We start from the raw sequence: 27,950 nt of genomic DNA, 5'->3' as shown, positions 1-27,950 counted from the left end.
ATTCCCCTCATTAAAACTATTATCAGAAACTTAAATAATTTACAAGAAAAACAGTACACTGAATCTTTAGATTTTGAGTAAATAAGCCAGGTTCTAGGAACTTTTTCATTGTTAGTTAATTTTTTTTCAAAGTAAGCAGCGCTAAAACATCTATTTAAATTATTAATGGGATAATTAATATTTTTAATTTGAACACGTCCTATTCCTAAAATCAATAATGTTTGTTTGTTTATTGTTTCAGTTCATCTCCTGATGGTTGTTGATCTCCATCATTTGGTTGTGCTACATCGGCAACGGCTTCAGTTGACGTCAAAGGTTGAACATCCGGCCCTTGGCTTGTTGAAGGTTGAGGTTGTGCCGGTTGTGGGTTCGTTGATGACACAAAAAACTTTTTTAACGAATCTGCTAACCGCCTGTCATCTTCCTCCTTTTCTAGCTTCCTTTTTCGGTATTGGGAACCAGAAAGAAAGAACCTCTTTCGACCATCAGCCATCTAAATCAACAAATATTTTTTTAGAATTGGCACAAAAATCATGCATTACTTTTTCAATGAAAAATTGCTTAAGGCAAGAAGTTCTAAATATTTGGAAGATATTAATAAAATATTTTAAACTTACCGTTAACAACACAAACACAATTTTTATATAAAATGTATTAAAAATAAACACTAATCGACAAGTCGCTTTAAAACTCGCAAAATACAATATCGCAAAATAAAATACCAAATCGCAATTTGCAATAAAACTCGTAAAATAAATTAAAAACAAAAGGGTGGGAATTTCTAAAAATTTTACCCCCGCTTATTTCTGCGGCTCCAAAATACATATTATTTATTACCCAAAAGTATTGAAATTCCGCAAGAAATAAATTTCGAGGAATTACTATTGGTGGTACTTTACGCGGCTCTTTTAATTACGCCGCCCTTATAACATCATAACAGCATCATCTTTCACCGGCGCCGCCGCCGGTGCTGAACCCACCATAATAGCGGTGCTATTGTTTTTATTACCTGGTCCTGGTACCTATTTATTTATCTATATAGATTATTATTATTAAGGCAACGATTCGGGGAACAATGCTCGGTTTCAGTAAACATTATATTCTGTTGGCGCCTTAATTATAAGTTTTATAAATTTTTGTTATTCATAATTTTTTTTTCATTACTTGGCGCTTTATTATTTTATTTTTCGGATATTTTGCCGCCCCAAATGAGCGCCGCCCGGGTGCGGCGCACCCCTTGCACCTCCGGCACGGCTCGGTCCTGCACCGGAGGATGGCATAAAGTTCCTACATGCATTTGATAACAGTAAAAAACTTGATCTTTTAGAATCTCTTGAGATATGCAAAAAAAATTTTGTAATAATTTATATAGCGTGTGGTTCACCTTGCTTGTAAACTCTGCAACATTCGTGCATTGCGCAACTTATTCGCAAGTGTATGGGGCACCTAAACGAATACCGCATATAAACGGGTATATCTATATATTTGTGTTCTGTGGGGTATATGAGCACTAGAAGCAGCTCATAAAACACTTATTGATATTTTAGGGAATGAAACTTGTATTTACTATGAAACACTTTCAAGAAAATGGCTAATGGATTGATTACTCATTAAAAAATGCTACATCCATGCATTAGATGGACTGTAGTCACAGCCACATTTTATAACGTGATACGTGATCCTAACCTTAAAATTAAATTTAGTGTATTATACATAATTTATATAAATATTTTGTTTTTTTTTACTTTTTACCTGCTTTTTATTATATAAACACAAATATGGATATTAAGTGTGCTTATATATCTAGTAACTGTAATCAAACCCCTTCTGCCGCAGATTGTAGTAAAAACAATGTTATTGCTTATGGATCATCAAATGCAGTGTTGATCTATGATCCAAATGTAAGTAAGCAATAATGATTTATTTGAACTATTTTAAACAAGAAGATCTGACTGTGTGTTACAGTGTAACAACTCTTTTAAAAGAGTTATAGTTACTGCATAAAACTATTGAAAAAATATAGGTAGGAGGATAGATAAATATTTATTCAGATCAAACACAAAAACACACATAGTTACAAAATGAACCTAAAAATTAAATGTATGTCATTTTACCAGAAACAATATTCCAAAGCCAGAAATGAAGTTATCCAGTTATCAACAGAATCGACTTACATTGTAATTGTAGAAATACGTAATAATTTCCGTTTAAGTTTAGTGACAAGTATCCCACTCTACATAAAACCCATATCATATCACTCGAAATCACAGAAATCACACTCTATACCTAAAGCCCTAAGCTTCTGCAAGAGTACCCCATGGTTAACCCTATCAAAAGCCTTGGAAAAATCTGTATATATTGAGTCAACCTGAAGTCCCTTCTCCAAGCTGCGGTAGAGGTAGTTGACATACAGCACCAAATTAGCATCAGTTTTTAGCAAATTGCTCAGGATTAAATAAAGATTTAAAACTCCAGGCAATCCTATGACTCACCAGGCAGTCAAGCAACTTTGGCAACTCAGATTGGTTACACACAGCTTGATAATTGGAAATTTCATTTCTACTACCAGATTTAAAAATGGGTTTTAGAAAACTTCTCTTCCAGAGAGTGGGATAAGAACCAGTACCTAGAGATTTGTTAAAAATGAACAGTATTGGTTTTGTAAGAACACAAACACATTTCTTTAGGAAGAATGCCGGAATCTTATCTGGTCCAGAGCAGAGCTTATTCTTAGAGGAAGTAATAACCTAATAAACATCCTGCATTGACAGAGTTTAATTGCTCAGACAAATTGATTTATCAAAATCAAAAGATGGTATGTCATTTACTTGCTCATCCAAATAGACCGATGAAAAGTATTCTGCAAACATATCTGCAGTATCCGAGATATTCATACTAATCCTGTTATTGTATGTCATGCTGGAGGGAAGGCTAAAACCAGTTCTTTTATTTTGAATATATGACCAGAAGTACCTCGGATTGTTAGCGAGATTCATTTCCACCTTATTAATATATTGTTGATAGCACAACTCTCTTAAGTACTCACATTGATGTCTCAAAAATGCAAATTCATCATATTCCTGCTGTTGACCACTAAACTTAAACTTTTTGTGAATTTGTTTCTTTCTTATGATCAAACTGCGAAGCTCTGAAGAAAACCAACATGGAAAAGAAGAACTTTTGTACCTTTTTAGAGGAATAAACCTTTCCATTGAGGAGTAGATCACATTATAGAAAATTGAAACTATGACATCAATAGATGTCTCTCCCAAAAACAATTGATTCCAGTCTATCCCAGCAAGACAATCGTTAATTGCTATGTAATTAACGATTTACGGATTAACGGAACTTACCAAAATCATAAAAATATTCCTCATATATCATATCATCAGAATTTTCTGCACAACAAAGGTCAAAACTAATTGCTGTATGGTGCAAGCTATTCTCAAAAATCTTGTCTATTGCACGTTTGACACTAATTAAATCTAAGCTACTAAATACAAAAGTTTAGTTAAATATAAGTTTTATGGTAACAGAAACTGCTAAATAGGTTATTGGCGGAGAGAACTATATAACTAAATGCTTGTTTTATTAAGTTAGTAATTATATTTTCAGTTTGGTAGTGGTGGCAAGGTGATCCATACTCTGGTATCACACACAAAAAGGGTTAACACTGTAAGATGGATCCGGGGTGTAACAAATGAAGAACAAGAAATAATTTCCGGATCTGCAGATGGTTCTTTAATAGTATGGTCCTTGGTGGAAGGAACTTACAGGCCCAGTTATTTAAGGCATAATGATTTTAATAAGAATTTAGGAGTTAACATTGTTGATGGATATTATTTTAATGGATCCACTTTTGTAGTATGTGCTGCAACTGACAGTAGCACTCTTCGGATATGGAAAAGAAGTACCAGAAATTCAGGTATTTTCCAAAATAATATTACTGCCAAAATAACAATAATTTATATTGAAAATAAAAAATTGTTATCAAAATTTACCATTTCTTTGATGGCACATATGAATAAATTAGTAAAAAATTAAAAATATATAACTTTTATTAATTTTCACAGAATTTGATCTTGTGGAGAGCTTCCACTATGGCAAAAAGACCAACCCCAACTACTGTGTAGGCCTGAGACTTGGATTATTTTCTAAAGAAAATCAACTGGTTATAGCATGTGCTTTGGACAATTGGAAAATCGAAGTAATAATCCAAAATACATCAGATGAAAAATGGATAAAACATACAACACTTTTTGGACATGAAGACTGGGTTAGAGGTTTAGACTTTAAAAATGATGGTACATATATTTTTATATTAATTTAAGAGTTATGCTGCCAAGTATGAAATGCTTTAGTAATAATCTGTTTAAAAAAATATTAAACTATTTATTGGAAATTAATTAATAATCTACATTAAAAATTTTACTTTGCCTCAATCAATGGAAGTTTTTTTATAAAAGAAGTATATATGTACATTTATAAGTGAAGTTTTCTACTACTTAAATCTGAAACAATTTAATTGGGACATTTGGGATATATCTGTTGCAGTTGCAGCAGTCATATATTATTAAAAAGATTTTTATTTAGCTAATTACATTACATACGAACACCTACGTATTTTTTACTTTTTTAAATCGCCTTTAACCCTTCTAGTTAATGGAGACTTGCTGTTAGCGTCATGCTCTCAAGATTCACTTATTCGAATATGGCGTTTTTCACATTGTGGCAAAAAATGTCTTTCTGCAGAGGCAATGTTGGAAACAGTATTGTCCGGCCACGAAGGGTGGGTTTACTCAGTGCATTGGAATCCTAAAAATATGCAGTTACTCTCCGCCTCTATCGATAAAAGCATGATTATATGGGAATATGATAAAACTTCAGGTAAGAATAAGAACTAGTGACAAAGTACACATTTTGTATCATTTTTAAAATCCTGTTAGTTAGTTCAGGATCTTTACCAATAAGTTTTTTTAACATTTCAACATTTTGTACCTTGCCTATATTTCCTCCTCATGTCAGTTTGGTTTCAGGAAAAAGAGAAACACAGTCTATGGATAGTATATCTTATTTCTGCTATTTTGGGTGCTTTCCACAATATGCATCTTGACCCTGTTTTATTTTTAAATTTGACCAAAGCCTTCCACTGTGTTGACCATGGTATCCGCCTTCGAAAACTTAAATATTGTACAGTTTTGATACCACAAGTGTGGACATGATTTGCTCATACCTAGAACACATATATTCCATTCTTGGCCCTATATTATTTTTAATATACAGTGGTGGCCAAAAAAATAAGAGTGCCTGGTTTTATTTGAATATTCCTAATAATATATTGTGCTACATAGAGAAAAAACAATAACGATTTCATATTTGTACAACATATGCCATCAGTAATAAAAAAATAAATACACGTTATTCTTTGCCAGTTTAATTTGTAATTATAAATAAATAATTTATTTCTTAGACGTTTTATGGTGGACAAAAAAATAATAGTATTTTTCAAAAATGGCCATAAAAAATTATAATTACAATGTACCGCAAAACAAACGACAGCATTAGATAAGTCAGTCAGTACTTGGTAGAATCACCTTTATTCTTGAGAACGGCTGCGTATCTTCGTGGCATCGAATCGATCAATTTCTGGCATGTTTCAACTGGGACGCAATACCAAGCTTCCTGAACTTCCATAAATCTTGCTTATTTGTTGTTTTTTTTACAAGCTACTCGGTTTTTCAGCTCCTTCCACAGGTTTTCAATAGGATTAAGGTCAGGCAATTGTGATGGCCATTCCAGAACCGAAACCCTATTTTATGTAAACCGTTGTTTAACAATCCGTGCCGTATGTTTAGGGTCCTTTTCTTGTTGATACACCCACCTTATAGGCATGTTTTTTTCGGCATATGGTAGCCACGACTCTATCCGAGATATCCAAATAAATTTCTTTTGTCATGGTCTCTTTAATCCAAAATATGGGACCTACTCCATTGTAGGAAAAACAGGCCCACAGTTTGATATTTCCACCTCCTTGTTTAACTGTGCCTATTGTGTTTCTAGGATTAATTCTTCATTCTTCCTCCTTCTAACGAATCATCTTCCATCTGATCTGAATAAGTTGATCTTCAACTGATCACTAAAAAGAATGTTGCACCAATTTCTTTGAAAATTCATTAAAATTATTTTTAATAAATGCCAGTCTTTGTTTTATATTCTTTTTGCTTAGAAATGGGACTTTTCTGGCCACTCGACCATATAATTTTTGGTCTTGCAAACGTCTTCTTATCGTCCTAGTGCTAATACTTAGGCTTAAGTTTCGTTTTATAGAGGTAGATGTGGAAAAAGGTTGTTTACTGACTTCGCGTACAATAAGCTTATCAGTCTTCCGTCTGGTTTTTCTTGGACGGCCTCGATTTTCAGGAACATTTTCCGTTTTATTTTGTGTTTTTAAAACTCTGGAGATTTCACAAGGTGATTTTTTAAGCACATTTGCAATAAATGCATATGATTTATTTTGACTCTTCAATTGCGAAAGTGGACGCCTTTCTTCGGGGCTACAATGCTTTGGGCGACCCATATTTACCAACGCGATGCAACGATCTTGTTGAAACTGACTTGTATTTATGGAAAATATCACAAACAAATCTTTTATCTGAATAAACAGAGACCAAATAGTTACAATAAAGGAATACTCTTATTTTTTGTCCACAAGATTTTTAAACACTAATGAAAAAAAATTGCTTTTAAAAAATAAGGCATTCTTGGTTTATTTATAAATTTTACCAAGTAAGCAGATTAAATGCTGGAAGAAAATGCGTAGTATTTTATTTGCAAATTGCAACATATAGGGAAGCTAATTCAGTTTGATTTGAAATTTAATATGCACTGTTATTTTTTTGGCCACAACTGTATATCAATGATCGTCCTTCTAGTGACCTAATAGCTAAATATACTGTCCTTGCTGATGACACCACTGTTTCTCTTGCTGCTGTTACAATGGGTGAGGCATTGGAGGGCACAGGGCAGAAAAGTGGTTGTGCTCTAACAGTGAACAGAACTAAATACTTCTGAATGCAGAGAAGACGCAAATGGTAATTTTATCCCTTCGAGACATACGGGACATACCGCGTATCTCGGCAGTGTCTTTTCTAGGTGTGTCCTTGGATCCCAAACTAGAGTGGTGTGATAATTTTCGATGCCCTTGCAAAACAACTTGCCAAAGACATTTACCTTTTCCGACATATTTCTCAGTGTGTCTCCACCAATGTAAGGCAAACGACCTATTTTGCACTTTTTCATTCTCATATTAGCTATGCAATCCTTGCCTGGGGACAATCGGCTGGGAGACCTAGAGTTTTTGGATGGCAGAGGAAGACTGTTAGGGTGATACCTGGTTTGGGTTATAGAGAGGACTGCAAAAGTGCCTTTATTCATCTAAAGATTTTTACTGTGCCTTCTCCTTATTTGTTTGCGGGTCTGGTGTATGTAAGCGGAAACTTGGACCTTCCAACTCATCGGGATGTGCATGCACAACTATAACACTTGTGTTCTGGTTCCTGCTTACCGTCGCCTTCAAAAATGTTAAGATGGCTCAGGGCATTTGGCGAGTAAATATTTTAATGCCTTACTTGTTGCCACTCTCTTTATTTAAACCTCGTAAAAAAGGTTTCTTACTAATCAACCTTTTTACTCCATGAAGAATATCTTAATTCAAATTTTAATTTGTTGTGATAGTCCTGGATCTGTTTTCTTGTATTAGTGTTGATATGTAATAGTCGTGTGGATTTTATATTTTAAATTGTAATTTCTGTTATATCTTTACCTATTTGTCCTAATTATTTGACGTGTGTGAACTTTTTTTATGTAACTTACATGAATAAACTATTGATTGATTGATTGATTTTAGCTCTTTGGCTAGAAAAAATTCGAGTAGGAGAAGTAGGTGGTAACACTTTAGGATTTTACGGAGGTTTTTTTAATGAAACGGGTAATGAAATAATCGCCTACAGTTACCACGGAGCATTTCACATTTGGGCAGAGAACAAAAACGGCCTTTGGGATCCCGCTGTTAGTCTGGGGGGTCATTTTGCAGAAGTTACAGACCTCGCGTGGGAACCTCAAGGGGAATTTTTATACTCGGTTAGTGCAGATCAGACTGCCAGGATCCATGCGCCTTGGAAAAAAGAAAATAAAGAGGTAATATATATATAAAAAAATCACCTATCTATCTGACCTATGGTCATATGAATATTTAGATTACAAAAACCTTGAATTTGATTCTTACATACTTCATACTTTCTATAATGTTTATTAATTTTTAAATTATTAATATAATTCTGATACATTATATTATTAGGATATTTAAACAAAATATTAGTCCTAGCAGGGTTTACATAAAATAATCTAAAATGCCTAGAGTTTATTCTTGATACCCGAAAATTTAATTCAGCCAAAAGGGTGGGACAGTCAATCTTGTTATGAATAAAGTTATATAAGAATTTTATGGCAAGAATTTCTCTTTTCGCTAAGGGTATAATATTACATTTATTTAAGTATAATTGACTATCCCAACCTCTTGCCGGAAAGACACCTTTCTCGCTAGACCAGAGATACTTCATAAACTTGCGATGAATGTGCTCAATATCATCTATCAGGTTAAGCTATAAATTGGGTACCAAATTAGAGATCCGTTTTCTAATTTTGAGCGTATGTAAAAGAAGAAAAGTAGTTTTAAAGTATTAATATTTTCAAAATGCCGACAGTTTCGATAAATAAAACCCAAAAATTTGGCAGAATCAGAAACTATTTTTGCTACATGCTTGACGAAACTTAATTTCGCATCATAAGTAATTCCCAGATCGATTGCCTCATACAATTTGGTTATTTGCTCTATAGTTAAAATTGATCCGCAATAGTTTTCTAGAAAATGAGAGAATAGGGCATTTATTAACATTTAAATATAGTCTATTGACATTGCACCAATTCTCAACTTTATTAAGATTTACCTGAAGGAATTCGCAATCGTCTTCAGTATCTATTTTTCTGAACAATTGAATATCATCCGCAAACAGTAAACTTTGACAACGCAGTAATTTGGCAAGATCGTTTATAAATAATAAAAAAAGGAGAAGCGGGCCCAAGTTAGATCCTTGCGGAACACACTTCGTATACAGGAGACTTAAAGTCTTCATATTCCACAAATTGTTAACAACCTTGTAAATAAGATTTTATTAAAGCAACCCAAAAAATGTTAGCTTATGATGAAGTACAAAGTGGTCAATTTGGTCAAAAGCTTTACAGAAATCAAGGTAGATTACATCAATCTGACCTCTATTATCTAAATTCTGACACAAATAATCATTTACGCAAGCCGGGTTTACTGTACAGGAGCGATTTTTACCAAACCAAATTGATTAGGTGCTATGACTAGTTTGACATGGGGATATATATTTTATTAAAAGAACTATTTTAAAAAGTTTGGAGAAATTACATGAGATCGATATGGCTCTGTAATTTTGAATGTCATTCCTCAGTCCCTTTTTGAATATCGGGGATATTCTTGCAATCTTCCATTTATCGGGAAATACCGTTGAAGACTATACTTGTAAGATTAAATAAAAAGTATCCAAGGAATATGCTCAAAATTATTTTAAAGTTCGAAATTTGAACACTAGAGGGCATCATTAAAAATTTAATAATTCACTCATTTTCTTCGGAAAATGTCAGTTACAGGTACCTTTTTTTTTAACATAATTAAAAATCTTGGAATATTTGCTATCATTTTAGTCAAAAACTTATTGGGGTACTGAACTTTATAAAGTAGAGGAATTTGTAATTCTTTAAATGGCTATAATTTTTTTAAAACTTATCCGATTTTGTTCAATTTGGGCTTGTTTAAAAGTGAAATTTAAATACTGTATCCATTAGTACGCCAAGGTGTTTAGTAAAATTGTTAATTTGAATTAAAAGTCGTTACTTTGATTTTTCCACAAAAATTTAAGTGACATGGTATAATTTTGATAGCAGCATCGAAAAAAAAAACTAATTTTGCCAAAAAAAAAAACCTAAAGCCCTAGTCGGGTGTCTTTTTTACTTTTCCAGTTATTACCGAAATAATAATTTTTGATGCTTAATACGGGTATTAATTATTTTCTCTTATTTATTTGGCATCTCCCTTTGCAGGTTATCTAAGCATCGGATTATTCCAAATTCTGTAAAAATAAAACTGTTCTTTAGCATGGCCCTTATATTATGTTAATTAAGAGCTAATTCTAGATGACCTGGCACGAAATTGCAAGATCACAAGTCCATGGGTACGACTTAAGTTCCTTAGCTGTTATATCAAGATATAAATACGTATCTGGAGCGGAAGAAAAAGTTATTCGTGTCTTTGAAGCACCTGGTATATTTATTGAAAATTTAAGAAGATTATGTAGAATAAATGAAGAGGGTGATACAGGTAAAATTAGAATTTATAATAAATTTAACATTTTTCGTTTCTTAAGGCATGAAATGTAAATATTAGCATTTTCAAAATTATGCAAGTTGTAACGAAATCTGATTAAATACGTTTCTAGCATTTACTTATTATTTATTCTTTTTGAAAAACCTACAATTCGTCTTATTAAGCATAAATAATTACGCAAAAATAGTGTTTTGTTCAAAAATAAATAAACAAATAAGCAGGAATTGAGCTTACGTAGTATAACTCTATTTTTTAGGCTTGTCAATACCTAAGGGTGCATCAGTCCCTTCGTTAGGTCTTTCAAATAAAGCAGTATTTACAGATGACAACATTGAAGATACTCTACCAGTAGACAACAAAAACCCTTATCCAGAAGAGTCCCATTTTGTAGCTCAAACTTTGACAGGTGAGTTCAGTAACTCTACATTTTTTTTAAATAAAATGTATTCCGTAAACATTTTTTGCAATAATTTGTAAAAAAATTATGGTTATTTTAAAGAAAAAAATATTCTACCAAATTTATTCATAAAAAATACATAATTAAAATAAAAATATTTTATATTGAAAATAGGTAGAGGCGTTTCTAATGAAAAAATATAGTGGTTATCAATATCAATAATTAACAAAAATATAAATGATTCATTTTGTTCATGATTTCATTATTTGTTGGTATTAGCTTTCTTTCAGTTATAATGTAATATTTTTGGTTTTAAAACTTTTAAAAGGTATACCCCTTAAACCAAGCAAAAGTACAAAATATTTTTTTTTAAATTTTGTTTTTGGCTAAATAATTTATTTTTGAAGATTTTCAGGGTGGACTATTGGACTATTTAAATGTAAAAGCAAAGTCTATACATTTTCATTTCTTAGTTGAAATATATAGACTTTGGTATAAGATATTGCTTTATAATTAAGTGCAACTAAAGTAAAAGTCTATAACAGTTATTAATCTTTGCATGCTGAGCATTTAACCATAGCTGATATAAATTGTTAGACATTAACCTACACTCATTTAAAGTATTATTTATTATTTATATCATTTGGAAGTGTGTATACTAATCTGAGACAAATAAATGAAATGGACGAAAATTTAGTATTTTGAAGAAACTGTTCCATTAATATGGTGATCAACAACACTGTTAAAATTTATGTTACTAATAGGACTTTTAATGTACAATTTCTTTATGTATAAAAAAATATTTTTGTAGTTAGTAAAACAGTTATGTTTAGGGTATTCCATTTAAAAGGGAAAGTGGCATATTTTTTTACTTTGCTCGTTATTTGCAAGAAATTGAAGATATCCAGTTAACGTATTTTAGATTGGAGAATTAAAAATCTTAATAAAAAAACAAGTGCGTGGAAACATGCAGAATTTAACTTGCTCAATATGGAAAATAGGAGCAATCTATATCTCTCAAATTTTGTACATAAGCTTCTTAATGCCATCTCGAATACTCTCAAAACTGAATTTCTATAAAGGAAAAGCATGCATATTAGACAAAAATAAGTTTTTCATCTCATTAAATAGAACATCAATTACGGAGTTTATCGACGATAGATTTTCTCAACATATGACTGTATAACTTAAATATAATATAAAATAAGCATTATGTCGTCCGAGCATTCAGCAGACTTTTTAATATCTTGCAGTTAATATGTGGCTCTTAAGTGAGACGTTAATTTTTAGGCAAAAAATGCATTCGTTGATTTTTTTTAATGAAATGTTAGCATATTATGTTCCACCTAATTTACCAATATTATGGACTAGGGTTTTCAAGACTCAAATATTTATTTCCATAGACTCATGCAAATAAGTATCAAATCATAGGCAAAAGATAAAACTAAGAGACCTAAACATACATTTTTTAAAAGGCCTTAAAAAAAAACGAATTAAAAATCTACAATTAACTAAAAATCAAGAATATAAGAAAATAATGCCATACTACAACTTTTAACAAACAAACAAATGGCAATTTTGGAAGTAAGAGACGAGACCCTGCAATTTAAATATTCTGTTACCGTGTAAAAGGAATTTTTAATTAAAATCCTTTTCAATAAAGCTTTGAAATTATTAACCTTCTCAATTTTGTTTATTTCGATAGGAAAATTATTGTATAATTTAATTGGTAAAACTAATGGGCTATTTGCAATCTATTTCTTATTTGTTTTGCTTGTTTATAGCATAAAATTTGAATCATCTGCATATAGAAAAATCAAATAATAATAATAATAATAATAATATATATAGTCTTCTATTTAAAAACCCAGACATGCTGGATATAGTCGCCTTCGCTCTTATCGTGTGGGTTTAAAGGTCACCACGTAATATGAATCAAATTGAAAAACCAGTGGCTGCCAAAATGTTATTTCCTTGAGAATTTGACAATACATTGAACGCCGTAATGTGACATATTAAAGCCGCGTATACACCTTAGATCATAATTATTAACTGACGTGATGCCTTTAACGCTATAAAAATGTCTGCGGAATACTACGTATCCGAGATTCGACATGTAAAACATACGTTGGTTATTTCCTTTCATGACGTGAAAAAGCCCATAAGTATAAAGCCCCTTGGGTATACGCCTCATCGGTATATGCCTAGAATCCCCGATATTCTGCTAAGTTGCCAGACATAATATTTACTTTTCTTTTTTGAAAAATTATCCGAAATAGACGGAATTCTCAATAACAGCAAAAATGCAGCCCTAGCCTTTCATTAAAATTGTACATATTTCATTTAAAAATGGTTGTTACCTAAATTTTTGAGAAATTAGTATACGATTTAGCATGACCCTATTGTATGTGCATAACATACTAATTTGTCGATTTCAGGGCACAGGCTCTAATTTTTAACGATTATTTGATCTTGTCTTCTTCTTTGTTTATGTGTGATTGTGTTTTTTTTGTAATAATTATTGGGAAACTATACATTTTGGTATAATGACAAACAATTAATTTGTATTGCGTGTGATGCAGTGCAGTCAGAGACCAGAAAACTACTTTCTTTGTTTAAAGGCAAGTTCATGTTACAATCTCACTTTTAAAATGACATTTTAATTTTATGATTTATTATTTGTCGTTCGACTCAATCTATACGTTGATGCACAGAAAATTAAAAAAGTTGTGTTATCTTTTGTTTTATATCAGTTAAAAGTCAAAAAAGATAAAAAATAACTAAAAAAAAAACATTTCTATCTCCCAGGGCATTCACCAATTTATTTATTTAGCTTTTTCTAACAAGATAAATACGAGGGGAGCTACGACAGTTCTTTGAAATGTCGTTTTCTTATGAATATTTATTTATTTACACATTACAAGGCAAAAAAAGATTGATACTAATTATTAAAAAAATGGAGAATGCGCCGGGCATATCTATCTCCCAGCGCATTCACCAATTTATTTACTTAGCTTTGTTTTAAAAAAAAATTGTACTTTTTAATCATACCTAAATAATAAACGAAATGCAAAAAGAAAACTAATTATTTTAATAACGAAAAAGAAAATAAGCGATTGCTTAGAATGTACAAGAAGAAGTAGCAAGAGCGCTTGGAATTAGTTTAAGAATGGTGCAAAAGGTTGTATATGAAAACAAGAACAATCTTATTTCCAAGCAGGAAACAAAGTGTAAAAGGAAGACGCTGAAGATTGAAGATTTAAGTGAATGTGTAAAAATTAAAGTAAGGGATAGGATTTATGAACTATATAGGCTAAAAACAAATATACCGCTGCCATTTCTTCGGCTTCTTCCTTTTGCACTTTTTCTCCTTCTTGGGAATAAGATTGTTCTTGTTTTCATATACAACTTTTTGCACCATTCTTAAAGTAATTCCAAGCGCTTTAGCTACTTCTTCTTGTACATTCTTAGGCAACCCTTTATTCTCTTTTTCGTTCTCAAAGTAATTAATAACATTAAGTACCATTTTTTTGGCTTGAGGATTTAGAAATTCACAAAAAGGCTTTTTCTTTTCCATAATTTGAAATTTAAATTGTCTTGTGACAAATAATGTCATCCGTCAATCGAAACGAGACAGGCATGTTTGTTATGAAAGTAATTGTTTTAGAACCACTGACATTTATCATTTTATCTTCTTTTGATACATTAACGCTGCATATATCTGTTTCATTTACCTGACGCGTTGTAGTTAAAAAACGTTGTTGCGCAAATTGAAATGAAACGTAACTGCAAAAGTTTGTCGTTGATAATCCGATACACCCGCACGGTAAGAGAGATTTTGACTATATACATGGACATGCTGGGTTTTTTTGTAAGACATACTTTTAAAAAGCAGCTTGATTGGAATATTCTGTAATATTAGACTGTCCCGGGACGTCCTGAGTGCGTTATGGGATATAAAACTCTATATACCTAGGACATGCTAATGTCCGATTGGTATGTACTAAGGAAGTACTTTTGCTATTAGGGATAACCCTGTAAAAGCAATTTAGACACAGAATGATTTGTTTTCTGGGGAGGAGGGATATTATTTGTGGCTTTACATCAAACATCATGCACAATATAGATAAATTAAATATTCAAAAAATTAACTTAACTTCAAATCCGTCAACGTATGAAGATAGACCCCACTCCAGAAGCATTAATTTAAAAGCCAATACATCGCTAAAGCCGTGTTACATCGGTTACTACCTAAAACGTTACTCCCCCGTAGATCTATTTACAAATGATCGCATTTATGAAAAAAAATAACAACAGAATTGTTTATCCCCTCGGATCAGTTTGGTAACCCGAGTGCGTGAAATCCGAGAGTTAAATAGACCAATTTGTTAAGATCAGGAAGATATCTAAAGGTGGTCAATGCATATTTATGACTGATTATTGAGACGAGATTTAAGATCGTATATTGACCACAATTAAGATATCTACTGTTGGCCTTAAAATAATTTATGAAATAGTGACTTATTAAGTTTAATTTGTCGTGATATTTTGATCTTTTAAGATGGTCAAAAGTTAAATATAGGTGATCTGTATTTTTACATTTGATACTTTATTAAGATTGATCTATTAGCTACATTAATGTGTGTTGTTACGACAATTGCATAATAATTGGTGTTGGTAATTAGATATTGAGATATTTTGAAACGAGATATCTAGAGATTGCATTTATCTCAGTGTATATTAGTTAAAAAATAGTTAAGGTTAAAATAGTTAACAGTGTTCCTTAACAGGAGTAAGGAACATTTTTGTACAATAATGTTCAGATTATTAATTAGACAATGCAGCACTTAACTGTGAAAACTCGCGACACTATGTTTAATTTTTTTATGTTTCCTAATGAAAATATTCACATAAAAACTTTTAACTGATTTTTATTATATATTGTAGAGCCCCCCACAGAAGAAACGCTTTTGCAAAACACATTATGGCCAGAAACTCAGAAACTTTACGGTCATGGCTATGAAATATTTTCATTAGCAGCATCACCGGATGGAAAATATTTGGCTTCGGCATGTAAATCTTCCAAGTTAGAGTATGCCGCCATCCTTATTTGGTGAGTCTAATTTAATAATTAAGTAAATATATCGGACCCTTAGTAAAGTAATTTAGTAAATTTTAAAGTTAAATATTGAAAAAAAACATTTTTGTAATGTAATAATCGCAAAATATTAAGAAAATTTTGAATATGTAAAATATATTCAAATTCAAAATACTTTATTTGTCTATAAAAAGAAAATCAATTCTAACTAAAAACTATTTGCAAAAGAATCACATAATTTTCTTCAGACAAAAAGGGTGGTATCGCGATTCTTAAAACCGTTGACACCTGTCATTAAGCATGCCAAAAGTGATACAATCCTACTACTACTACGACTCCTACTAATACTTAACGTCTAATTAAACGTTAAATTAAATAATTTAAATTAATGTTAACTTAGAAATTTAACAGAACGAAAGGCTTAAAAAATATCTGGTAAAAAAATTGTATTCAAAAAGAAAAAGAAACAAAAAAGTCTTGTAAACTTGTATTGGGCGCAAAAGGTCAAAATTGACTCAGTGCTACCCCAGCGTCGCATATATGCGACACATCGGTTCTTGCTTTTGAGCCCGGCGTCGCAAATGTGTGGCGTGACTGCCTTATCATTTTTTGCTACGGTATTGCACTATTTTTGAAGCAAAAACAGATTTATTAGGTTATAGAACAATGAAATAACTGCAAAATGTTCTTGGTCTGAAGATAATAACATTTGTTAGTCAATGAGAAGCAGTTGAATTTGGCAGTTCAGTGTTGGAAGTATTAAAGCAAATTGATTTGGTTTATATTTTTTTTTAAATATTAAAATTACACTTATTTACCGTAAGTAGATAGATATGCGGTATAATAATATATTGTTTAACGGCATATTTTTCCTTAGAATATATTTTTCTACGTAAGAAATCCACAATGAAAAAAAGGCGTGTTATATATTCAAGTGAAGAAGATATAACTGAAAGTACAAATTAATCAAATGAAAACTATAGCTTTACGGACTATGAGGATAGGAACAGCTCATCAAGCTGCAGTGGAAGTGAAAATTTTTATGACAATTCTAACGACGGCAGTAGTATCAATGTTTCAGAAAGTAATTCACAGTGGACAGAAGTAGATGCAGATTACACGATTTTATCGCCAAAGAAGGATTAAAATGAATTTATTTCCAAATAGTACAACTTTAGATAATTTTTTATTATTGTTTGATAATAATTTATTTGAAAAAATTGTGGAATGGACAAACACCCACGCAAAAATATTATTAGATAAAGCAAATATTTCAAGTGAATCCAATTTAAAGAATTGGAAAAACGTTACGGTAGATAAGATGAAGACATTTTTAGGTTTGTGTATTTTAATAGGCAATATTCGTATGCCTTATCTCAAGGCATATTGGAGTAATGATATTCTGTATCACCCTATATTTGGACAAACTATGTGCAGAAATAGGTTTAAATGTATACTTCGTTGTCTAAGGTTTTATGATGAAACATCAAATAAAACCAGTCGCCTTTATAAAATATCTGAGGTGTTAGATCATCTGATCACAAATATTGAAAACGTTTATTATCCTGGAGAAAACTTATCTTTAGATGAAGCGTTACTATTATGGCGAGGCCGTTTACTATTTAGACAATATATTCCACTAAAAAAAGCTACATTTGGAATAAAAATCTTTGAATTGTGTACTTCTGATGGTTTCGTCTTGACTTTTTTTATATATTGTGGAAAAGAGACGGTTAGTAATGAAAATGGTCATGCTTATAGTGTTGTGTATAAGTTGTTACAAAATTATTTGGGAAAAGGGCACACAGTTTACATGGACAACTATTATAACAGTGTGCAATTAGCCGCTTCGCTTTATAGAGACCAGACACACGTTGTCGGAACTGTTAGGAAAAATGGTAAAGGTAATCCAAAATGTGTAATTGCAAAAAATCTAAAAAAAGGAGAATCTGTTTTTGCTAGGAACAATAGTATATTGGTGCAAAAATGGAAAGACAAACGAGATGTCTTAACAATATCCACTAAACACAATGCTTCATTCAAAGAGGTTAAGTCTAAAAATGGGAAATTTGTAAATAAGCCTTCTACTATTGTAGATTATAATTGCAATATGTTGGGTGTAGATAGATCAGACCAAATGATCTCCTACTATTCTTCTCTTCGGAAGACATTACGATGGTATATCAAATTATTTTTTCATGTAATTGATATTTCAATTTGGAATGCTTGCTTCTTACATAACAGAACTCATTCCAGTAAAATGAATTACTTAGAGTTTAAAAATGATCTTGCCAAAAAATTACTGAATGCTGATAACATAATAAATGTGCTTCCATTTAATAACAAAACATCAGAAACAAAACATTTTCCTAAAAAACTGGATAAAAGAATAAGATGCCAAGTATGTAGCACTAAGGAGCTGCGGAAAGAAACTTTTTATTCCTGCGGAATTTGTAAGACAAGTAATGGATTACCCATTGGCCTCTGTGTTGATGAATGTTTTCAAATTTTTCATGAAAAATAATAAATTATAACTTTTGGATTTGAAATTTTGTTTTTTTATTCAACCATTACTATATAATTACATTCCTTTCACTAAATACATATAACATGTGGTCCTTTAGATATCCCTAGACCAGCGTCGCAAATATGCGTCAGGTTGAAAAATAGCTTATTTTGCTTTATTTCAATGCTATAAATATAATATTAAAAAATCCGATGCCATCTAAAGTCATTTCATAAGACAAATTTCCATGGCCTGTGGAACAAGATTTTCTTCTCAAGCTCCGGTAGCGAACGTGTTAATATTAGGTTTAAGGTTTTTCTGTGCAGAAATTAGGGTGCAGAATTAATACAGGGTTCAGAAAAAGAAATATTTAATAATTATTAATTTTTTTTTAGGGAAACTAAAAATTGGCAACAGATTCAAAAGTTAATATCTCATTCCTTAACGGTAACTCAAATGCAATTCTCGCCCGACTCGCAGCACCTACTTTCCGTATCTAGAGATAGAAGATGGTCACTTTTTACCAAATCTGCAGAGGATAACTTCGAATTGGTAGCGACTACCAATAAACAAACTGCCATTCATACAAGAATAATATGGACTTGTGCCTGGACTCATGATTCAAAATATTTTGCCACTGGTAAGATTAATATTTATTCAAATTTCAGATGGTTTCAGTTTACAGGTTTATACAGGGTCGGTTAAGCGATTTATATATAGAACACACAAAAAACTCCTATGATCCAAAGATCCTACTGAATCATAGTTTAAAGATTGGTAATTATCATATAAAAGTAATTATGTTTTAAATGTTACATCTTGTGTTAACCCAGGGAACTAATATTTTTCAGGAATGATTCATGAAATCCCCTGAATCATCATCTTTATCGATCTACCTGAATATTTGAAATCAGCTTTATTTTCTAACGGATTACTGGGTAGATAGATTGGAAGAGGTGGCCCTATTCCGTGGCCTCCTCGTTCCGCAGATTTGAATCCATTAGATTACTATTTTTAAACTAGGATAAAAGATATACCAAGTATATGTAAAACGAGTCAGCATCGACGAAGTGTTACACGAAAAGATACGTTTGGCGGAATATCAAATTTAACAGACCTATTTCGAGTATCAAACCTATTTAAAGTTTCTCGTGCATCACATGTTATGATTGCCCGTAGAACCCGAATTTGCCTTGTGAGCAACGCAATATTTTTGAGCACCTTATTTAGAATGTTAAGTGTATAGTTTTTATTAAAAGACTTTGTACTAGCTTTACAGTTGATTGTTTGATTTGTCTTTTATTATTAAAAGGATATATGCATATAAAAAATCCACGTAAAACGAGTTTTCATCACCAAAACTAAAAGTTGCCATATTTTTTACTTTTAATTATTGTTTACGGAGCAACACAAACAAAATGCTTCATTGGCTTTAAATTCTAACTAATTATTCGTACCTAAATTGTAAACGTAAAAATAAAAAAATTACTGTAATTAAATTTTTTAAAGCATTTTTCTCAAAAACGGTGAGTTCAGTAGCGAGGTGCAAGAGTATCTTATTTACTTAAAAAGCTTTAGATTTTCAAATTCTGGAGCCCAAATTACGAAAAATTGACGAACAATCCAATAGTAAGTCCTACTTCATTAAAGAGAGCATAAAATGTTTGGAAAATGTTTCGAATTTTATTTAAAAATCTTTACATCTTTTAGAAATATTTACAAAAAACCACCACCGTCTTTTCATCTTTAGCACCCTGTACTTTTGGACCCTACTTTATATGAAATTTTAACCTTATTTTGAGTCGTAGAATACGTGGTTAAAATATTGACGCCTAATTTCGGGAGTTTGCGGACTTTTTTGAAATAATATACAGGATATATTATTATTTATACTAAGTTTAAAAAGTCACGATATAATATGAAAAAACTAGATCAAATGTTTCGCTTTTGAGGTGGACAGTTTAACGAAACACCTAACTAACCAAAAACAAACATATCACACAAACGTCGATTTAGCTAATTTAGTATTAGAAATGATAACACACTCTGGTAATATTTTAGGATCTAGAGATGGAAAGATCATAATGTGGACACAGAACCTTAAGAAAGATTCTGTTCCACCTTTAGGATTATATGAAAACGCTATGGAACCAATGGAATTTCCAGGCGAATCAGTGACTGCACTCTCGTTTGGCCCTGGTTTAGTTAATAATGGATACATTTGTGCTGTGGGTACTGAAAAAGGAATCATTGAAATATTTTTTTTTGAAAATTTACAATTTCGCAAAGTTCTACGGTTGGACCATAGGTAAGACATCATGCTATAGGAAAAAAAATTGTCAATTTTTCACAAATATAGTATTTCTTATTGCAAAATTAAGATAAAAAAATAATAGATAAAAGATAGGCACTAGTAATTCTCTTGTTTAACATTTGAACATTTCGCCTTATTATTATGGTATTATACCAAACAATAATAAACTTTTCGAATATTTCGTTTATTATAGTCGGATACCCTTTAGTCTGTAGATGATTTTATAAATGAAAAAATGCAGACAAAGCAAGACAATGATTCTCTCAATTTTATGTACCCAGTTCTTAATTTCGCAATAACGACTAAATTCAATTTTTTTTATTAATATACGTTGTACTCAATTTTGGAAAAAAATACAAGAATGAGTTATTGAGCTACACATAGCTTGCCTGGATACTACTTAAATAATATATAATCTCTATTTATAAAAAATAATATAAAATACAAATTGAAATAGAATTATTAAACTACTTACTTTAGGCACTTCTAAGTGGATCTTTTTTGTTGCGGCAAAAAAAAACTTCTAAGTGGTGGCAAAAGTGCTGCCCTCTAGAAATTTGACCATAAAAAGTAACAGAGCCTTGTTCCTCATACTAGAAACCCTTTCAATATCGACTTTTATGCCAAAATTTGAAATGCGTCTTAAGCAATAAGGAAATGTAAAAAATAAAATTGTAGCTTTTGCACCCTGTATCTCCCAAACTATTAACTTTTGGACTAAGGTATGTTTGGGTTAATTCGCATATTTTGAATACTTTAAGCTAGCATAAAAATGTTATGACACATCAAAAATATAAAAAAATCGTGTAGCGCCCCCCAGTGAAAGCACTATTAATATTAAATTGAAATTTTACATATAAAAACCCTCTCAAAGTTCCAGTTTTGATTCAAGCTTCGGCATAATTCAAAACTAATTTAGAAAAAGCAAAAATAAAATTTTAACACAATAAAAATTGGCATTTCTGACAGCTCTGTATGCATGAAGACTTAACCTTAGTAATTATTTATTAATGTTTATTTCCTTTACAGCGTTGCCCACCATTTAACTGTAAAACGATTAGCGTTTAGACCTCGCTTTGGAAAAGCTGGCGAAAAGGAAGAAAATAGTCGTGTGTTACAATTAAGTAGTTGTAGTTCAGACTCATCTGTAAGGGTGTACGATCTTATTTTGTAATAATAATTTAATGTATTTAAGTTTCACCTTCAGTGACTTGATAGTTAAGTTCAAAACTTTTTATTGAAATATTTGATTTTTTTTATTTCATATTTGGTAAATATAAGTTACTATTATAGTTGATTTTTAGTTATTTTATTTAAAATGCTGTCACTTTAATGGGAATGTAAAAATATGTAACGGTATTGACATTGGAGATCCTGTGTTAAAGAGAGCTATTGCAGGGTTGGTTAGCGAGTGTTCAACGGTATTTTCCAACACCATACAGAAATTTAAGTTTGCCAAAGTTTCCTTGAAACTCAAGCCTAATTCGTCTCCGATATTTTGCAAACCAAGACCAATTCCATTGGCATTCAAGAAAAATGTTGACGCATAGTTAGACAAACTTGTTAAGCAGGGTATTCTTGAAAAAAGTAGCTCCTCGTGGGGTACACTCCTGGTAGCAATAAAATTAGTACAAAAATATGATGAGGGTTTAGAGTTTTGAGAACTTACGAATGTCGGTTCGATTGACGAGCTTGCTTACTTGATATCAATAATATTCACAAAATTGACATAAGCATTCCGCTTTCTCGATACGATGTTATATGAATTTATGGAAAATGGTTGTGTGATTCCAAAGTTCTTGGATGGAGCGGTTTTATGATCAAAATTTTGAATAAAGGGTTGTTGAGAATATTGCAATATTCTGTTCTTTCGAGTTATTCTGTATACTGTGGCGTTTTTACTGTTTATTTAGATGCAAATTAAAACTAAACACTAAACACAATGACTAAAGAGTCTTAAGACTACTAGAAAAATTTATTTATACTTTATAAATTTCCCTCTATTTATTTCGATTTAGAAGTTGTGCTGATATTTATATTTGAAGTGAACTCCTACCGTCCCGGGGGGCATTAATCTATGTAACCGCCAAACCGTCCATTCGAAGTTTGCCGAAGAGTGAACGATATGGAACCGACGACACAGATGGAAACGTCGGTCACTTAAGAGAAGTAGCAAATAGTTATCTGTCCTCCCGATAGGGCAGTAGTTGTTTTGTTTTTCCAATGCACGTGCTAATTTTTGTTGTGTGAAAAAAAACATTTATACCATGGAATTTCCTGATACTGTGCAATATAAAGACGTATCGAATAATGTGTATAAATTGAAGATTTATTCAAAGGAAGATGTTGAGGTAAGTTTTAAGAGATGATTGCTGTAATATACGTCTACAGGAGCGGTTAACGCTGATGCATCAAACCAGCATGTTTCTTTTCTTTGGTTTAAGGCTGGTTTATAGATGACGCAACGCAAGCTCGGTAACGTAAAGTAACATCGAAGATCGTTTATAGATTGATATTGGTTACGCTGCGTTACGTTTGGATAGGTTTGGATCCACCATACATACAAAGTATGGGGAATCTTGGTTATGGTTTTAAAATCGAGATAAAAAAATGTTCTCCGATTTCAAAATGTTTTAGATCTTTGCGTTTCAGACGATTCTGAACATTTTTTGTTCCGTAGTCTGTCTGTCTGTCTGTAGCCAACGCGCATAACTCAAAAACTATCCGTTCGATTTGAAGGAAATTTCGTACGCAGTTGTCTTTTGGGCTCTAGTTGGTTCCGTTTTAAGATGATTAAAAACAACCCCTAGGGAGCGGAGTTAGGGAAGGGGAAGGAAATTAAAAATATTTAAACATTATACATGCACATTGTATGGCCAAAGTTGTATACCATGTCTGTATTTTTTTATCTCTTTCTTACTTAAAATTGTCCAACAACACGTTCACTTGTAAGGTATCGTAAATTTACTGTTCGGTTGGAAGAATCAATTAACAAAAAAAGTTACTTTTTTGTAATATTATTTTTTATTTAAATAACATAGTTTTTTTAAATCATAAGATTTAAATGACTTTTTAACTATTCATTCTATAATGTAAAAATATTCTCAGTAATTTGAATCTCCTTTTCAGGAATTCATGTTGAATCTCGAGAAGTTCACGAGAGTCACTTGGACTATACACAAAACTTTTAAAACTAGTGAAAAGACCCGCAATCTATTTAAAAGAATATATTTCTGTCAGATGCAAAAAAAATACAAAACAAATAAGAAACAAAAGATCAAGAAATATAAACTGTCCCGCAAAATTATTTATAATAAGACAATTTTATGAAAATTCCAAATCCAAAGAAAAAGTCGCTAAACAATATCCATGTATAGTGGAGCTGCGCAATAATCACTCTCACAAAAATGGAATTATACGGAAATGAGTATAATAACAAAATTTTAGATCGGTTTTGTTTTCCTACGAAAACAGATGTTACAAACTTGTGGCAAAAGACATTTAAGCAAAAATATGGTGAACGGATTGGTTCCAACATGCTCAAAAAAAAAATAATAATACTTTACTACAACAACATGCCGTAGTGGTGGTTCATAGAGATCTCCTTCGGTGGGTGCCTACTTACATTTTAAGTCGATTCCAGTATGTCACTGTTTAAGGCCACCAGTCCTCCACGTTAGTTACATACTCATGGGTACCTCAAGATTCCCAGTCCGGGGGCCTTACTTTTTATGAGATATTAAAATGTTTGTTTTCATCAATAATCTTGGTGATTGCGTTCTTTTACAAAATGATTTGGAGATTTTCGAGAAATAAACTGTACCTTAATTATGATAAGTGAGCATTTATTAGTTTCTCACTTATTGCTAATTTATTTCAATTTCATTATAATTTTAATGAAATTCTACTTAAGAGGACTAATAAAATAAAGGATCTGGAGATCATGCATGATCAAGCTAACTTCCGCAGATCAAGAATCGAAGGCTAAGCTTAATTGTAAAAAATAATAGGCTATTAACCTGTACAAGCTCTCTCAACGCATTACTTAGACAATTTTGCCTATATTTACAGTCATTTAGGGTTTGCCTCCGTGGTCTGGGATTCGCAATATGCGGTGCATGCTAACGGGTTGGAAATACATAATATTTTTTTAAAGATTTTTAGATTACAAAAATAATAGAATTTAGAGTTAAATATCAATTATATTCTCTTGAAACACGGCGTTATCACACCGACATGTTTTTTATCTAACTAATCATATTGATTCGCGTCATCTTATATCTCAAATACCTTTTCATTTACGTAAGCGAAATTTTCGAAATTCTTATTTGTTTTCGGTCTGTTTGTATAGAACCATTGAAGCAAGGATATCGCTGTATGCTTTCCTTTTATAATTCCGCATATTTTATTGCTTTCTTTCTATGTTTAGGGATGGAATTAGAATGCTTGATTCTAATAATTACCAACAACACTAATTTAGAAACTTGAGTACGCCTGAAAAACTTTGTAATTTGTGAGTGATCCTTTGGATTTCGGCCTGTTAGAAATAAATAAATAAATAAGGCAACAATATTTATACAAAAGGTAAAAAAATGGTTTTGGTAAGAGTGTTTACGAATAATTAGTGAGTTTAATTAAAAGCCATTTTTAATTTATTCCACAATCAACGTTCCAAACTAACAAAAATATATTGTATATTCCACTACCTCATCAAGTTTTCCATAAAAGAACCTCATACCAGAAAATAACTTTTCGACGCTTTAAGCTCTTAAACATACCTCTGGACCGGCAACTTTTTAGTAAATGCTTTCATTTATTGCAGCTTTTCCTTATAAATCCTTACCGCGATTTTACATAAATTTCCAAGTGGAGTAGATATATTTTCTCACGGTGCATACTTTATCTTGAAATAAGATGGTACAGTGAATTTATGCGTTTTACTTTGAAAATACTAATTTCTATATAGATGTATATATAAAAAGTATAAGATATAGTAGTAATATTTTATAATTTAAAGCGGAAGCGCAGCAATTACCAAATTGAAATTAACTAATATATATCTCAGCTTTGTTGGTTATTAAGTATTGTTTTTTAAGTACTACGAGAACGAAATAATCCTTTGAAGTTGACGTTTTTTTAAGAGCATTATCAAATAATAAGTATTACAAAAAAAACAGTTTTTTTAAAACGGATGGAATATAAAGAAGAAATAAGTACTAGGTAGTATATTGTCTCATTGTCATAACATTTCTCGTGAATTACAATGAATTATCGTCACATGCTACACGGATAATAATAACTTGCTTATACTTGCCTACTTGAAGCCAATTTGATATTGCAAGTGCATGGCTTTTCGGCTTAATAATTTACTATTAAATATAAATAAAACTGACGTTTTGGCGTAACAAAAAGGTCGCGCTCCTATTTGTGACTCTCGTCTTTTCATCAATCCTGTATTATATTGAGTGAGCAACAAATAAGATATTAACTTAATTTAATACTATAAGTAGGTAATAGTATATTGCATGAAATAACCATGGCATAGAAATACTTTGTCCTTGATATGAAATTATTAGAGTACTGACCTAGTTGTGATAATTGAGGAACATTGATTTATTTACTTGAAGAAAGTATAGAAATAATAAAACTGCATTACCAAAATGGGAGCACTGCAAAAGTTACTGCTCGGTTCTTTGATACAATGCATCCGGATAAAAATATTAGCAATAAGCATGTTGCTAAGTTGATAAAAAACATGAAAAAATTGATCTGTGTCTAATATTTGCCATCGAATGGTAAAAATAGTTAATATTGATAATTTTAATGATAAGATAAATAAAAGAGCTAATTTAACGGAAATCACCTTTTTGAAGGGTGGCTATATTACATATTTAGGCATTGAGTAAAAAATTGTTACCTGTTAAATTCGAAAAATTGTAACAATTACTTCTCATAAAAATATCACACCAGCTGATTCTTCGACATTCCGAAATAACACAAGTGGCACACCGCACGACGTCACGAGGGTTAGCGAGAATCTTCCGGAACAGCGTTCTGTCGAGTATATAAGGAGCCGCATCGCCGGTGATAGTCAGTTTTCGATTGTTTTAATTCACACCTAACGAAGGGGAATTAATTCACACCTACATTGGTGTCAGTTGAGTGGCGTAAATTCTGGACATTGGTAAAAAATTAGGGAATTGAAATAAGTAAGACTAAATTGTGTGAAAATCCCAAAAATAATAAATTTAAAATATGCTGTGCTAGAAAAGGATCTGCAGGAAAGGGACTGCGATATGACGATAAATAATACGGTGACTTACACAACTTTGTTTTTTCTGGTGTAAACCATATTGGTAAAATGCTGCAAGATTTGGAAAAAAAAATTGCTGGAAAGAGGATTATAACAGGTTGGCGGAAAATATTTTGAAAAAACAATGCCAATTAAAAAAAAAATAATTAAAAGGAAACAGTCTGGAAAAAATATTCGTTACTGAAAACGCAGATTTTCTCATTGGTAGGGGACAACATCCAGGAATTGCAATATTTGGCGTAACGATGAGCTGCCCTGTAGACCTTCAGCAATAAACCACAAGGGCGAAACTTATCTAATACGGAATCGGGCTAATAAAATCGCGTCAATTTGATGGTACTTCGTTCTGAAATTTTTATCAGCGTCAGTATGAAATGAGAGCAAAAGCAAATTGTGTATTATCCAGGGAAAAGACCACTGCTTTTGCATTGGCTTTGGGAGGAGATGCTGCTGCCAGCCTGCAAAGGATGTTCCCAGATTGATCCCCAGAAGACCTGTACGACAACCTAGTAAGGCATTTGGACATGTGTTCATGTGTTATGGCCAATCATACTTAGTACATGTCTACCACAGACTCGAAAAATCGGTGCCAAAAGTAAGATAAATCCTTGAAAGAATTTGAAGCCGATATCGCATGTTTGATTCGAGTAGCATACCCAGATGTCTAAGAAATAATCATGAAACGTTTCGCAATCTAAGCATTAATTTCTGGATGGACTACGCGGTGGTGAAATGAGGCAGTATCTACTACTAAGATATTTATCTAAGCAAGTAGATGCGAACTTTCTTCAGCAAGCTGTTGGAAAAGCATGTCCGAAGAACTTTAAGCATTTTGAGCGGGAAGATGAGAAAAATGA

At 31.7% G+C, this 27,950-nt stretch overlaps 1 protein-coding gene across 1 annotated transcript; it reads left to right on the top strand.

Moving 5' to 3' along the window:
- Window positions 1-1,709: 1,709 nt before the first annotated feature.
- LOC126740353 (elongator complex protein 2) lies at window positions 1,710-22,077 on the top strand. Its single transcript, XM_050446333.1, has 11 exons — window positions 1,710-1,901; window positions 3,616-3,925; window positions 4,074-4,304; window positions 4,660-4,887; window positions 7,907-8,196; window positions 10,276-10,459; window positions 10,722-10,871; window positions 15,810-15,975; window positions 18,862-19,106; window positions 20,528-20,774; window positions 21,810-22,077. Exons 1-11 carry the CDS (start codon window positions 1,779-1,781, stop codon window positions 21,952-21,954), a joined length of 2,319 nt encoding a protein of 772 aa, XP_050302290.1. The 5' UTR covers window positions 1,710-1,778; the 3' UTR covers window positions 21,955-22,077.
- The last annotated feature ends 5,873 nt before the right edge of the window (window positions 22,078-27,950 follow it).

The sequence above is a fragment of the Anthonomus grandis genome, chromosome 1 (assembly GCF_022605725.1).
Source record: "Anthonomus grandis grandis chromosome 1, icAntGran1.3, whole genome shotgun sequence".
NCBI classification, from domain to species: domain Eukaryota; kingdom Metazoa; phylum Arthropoda; class Insecta; order Coleoptera; family Curculionidae; genus Anthonomus; species Anthonomus grandis.
Note: the sequence above shows the minus strand (reverse complement) of the source record. Positions and strands in the feature narration are given on the sequence as shown.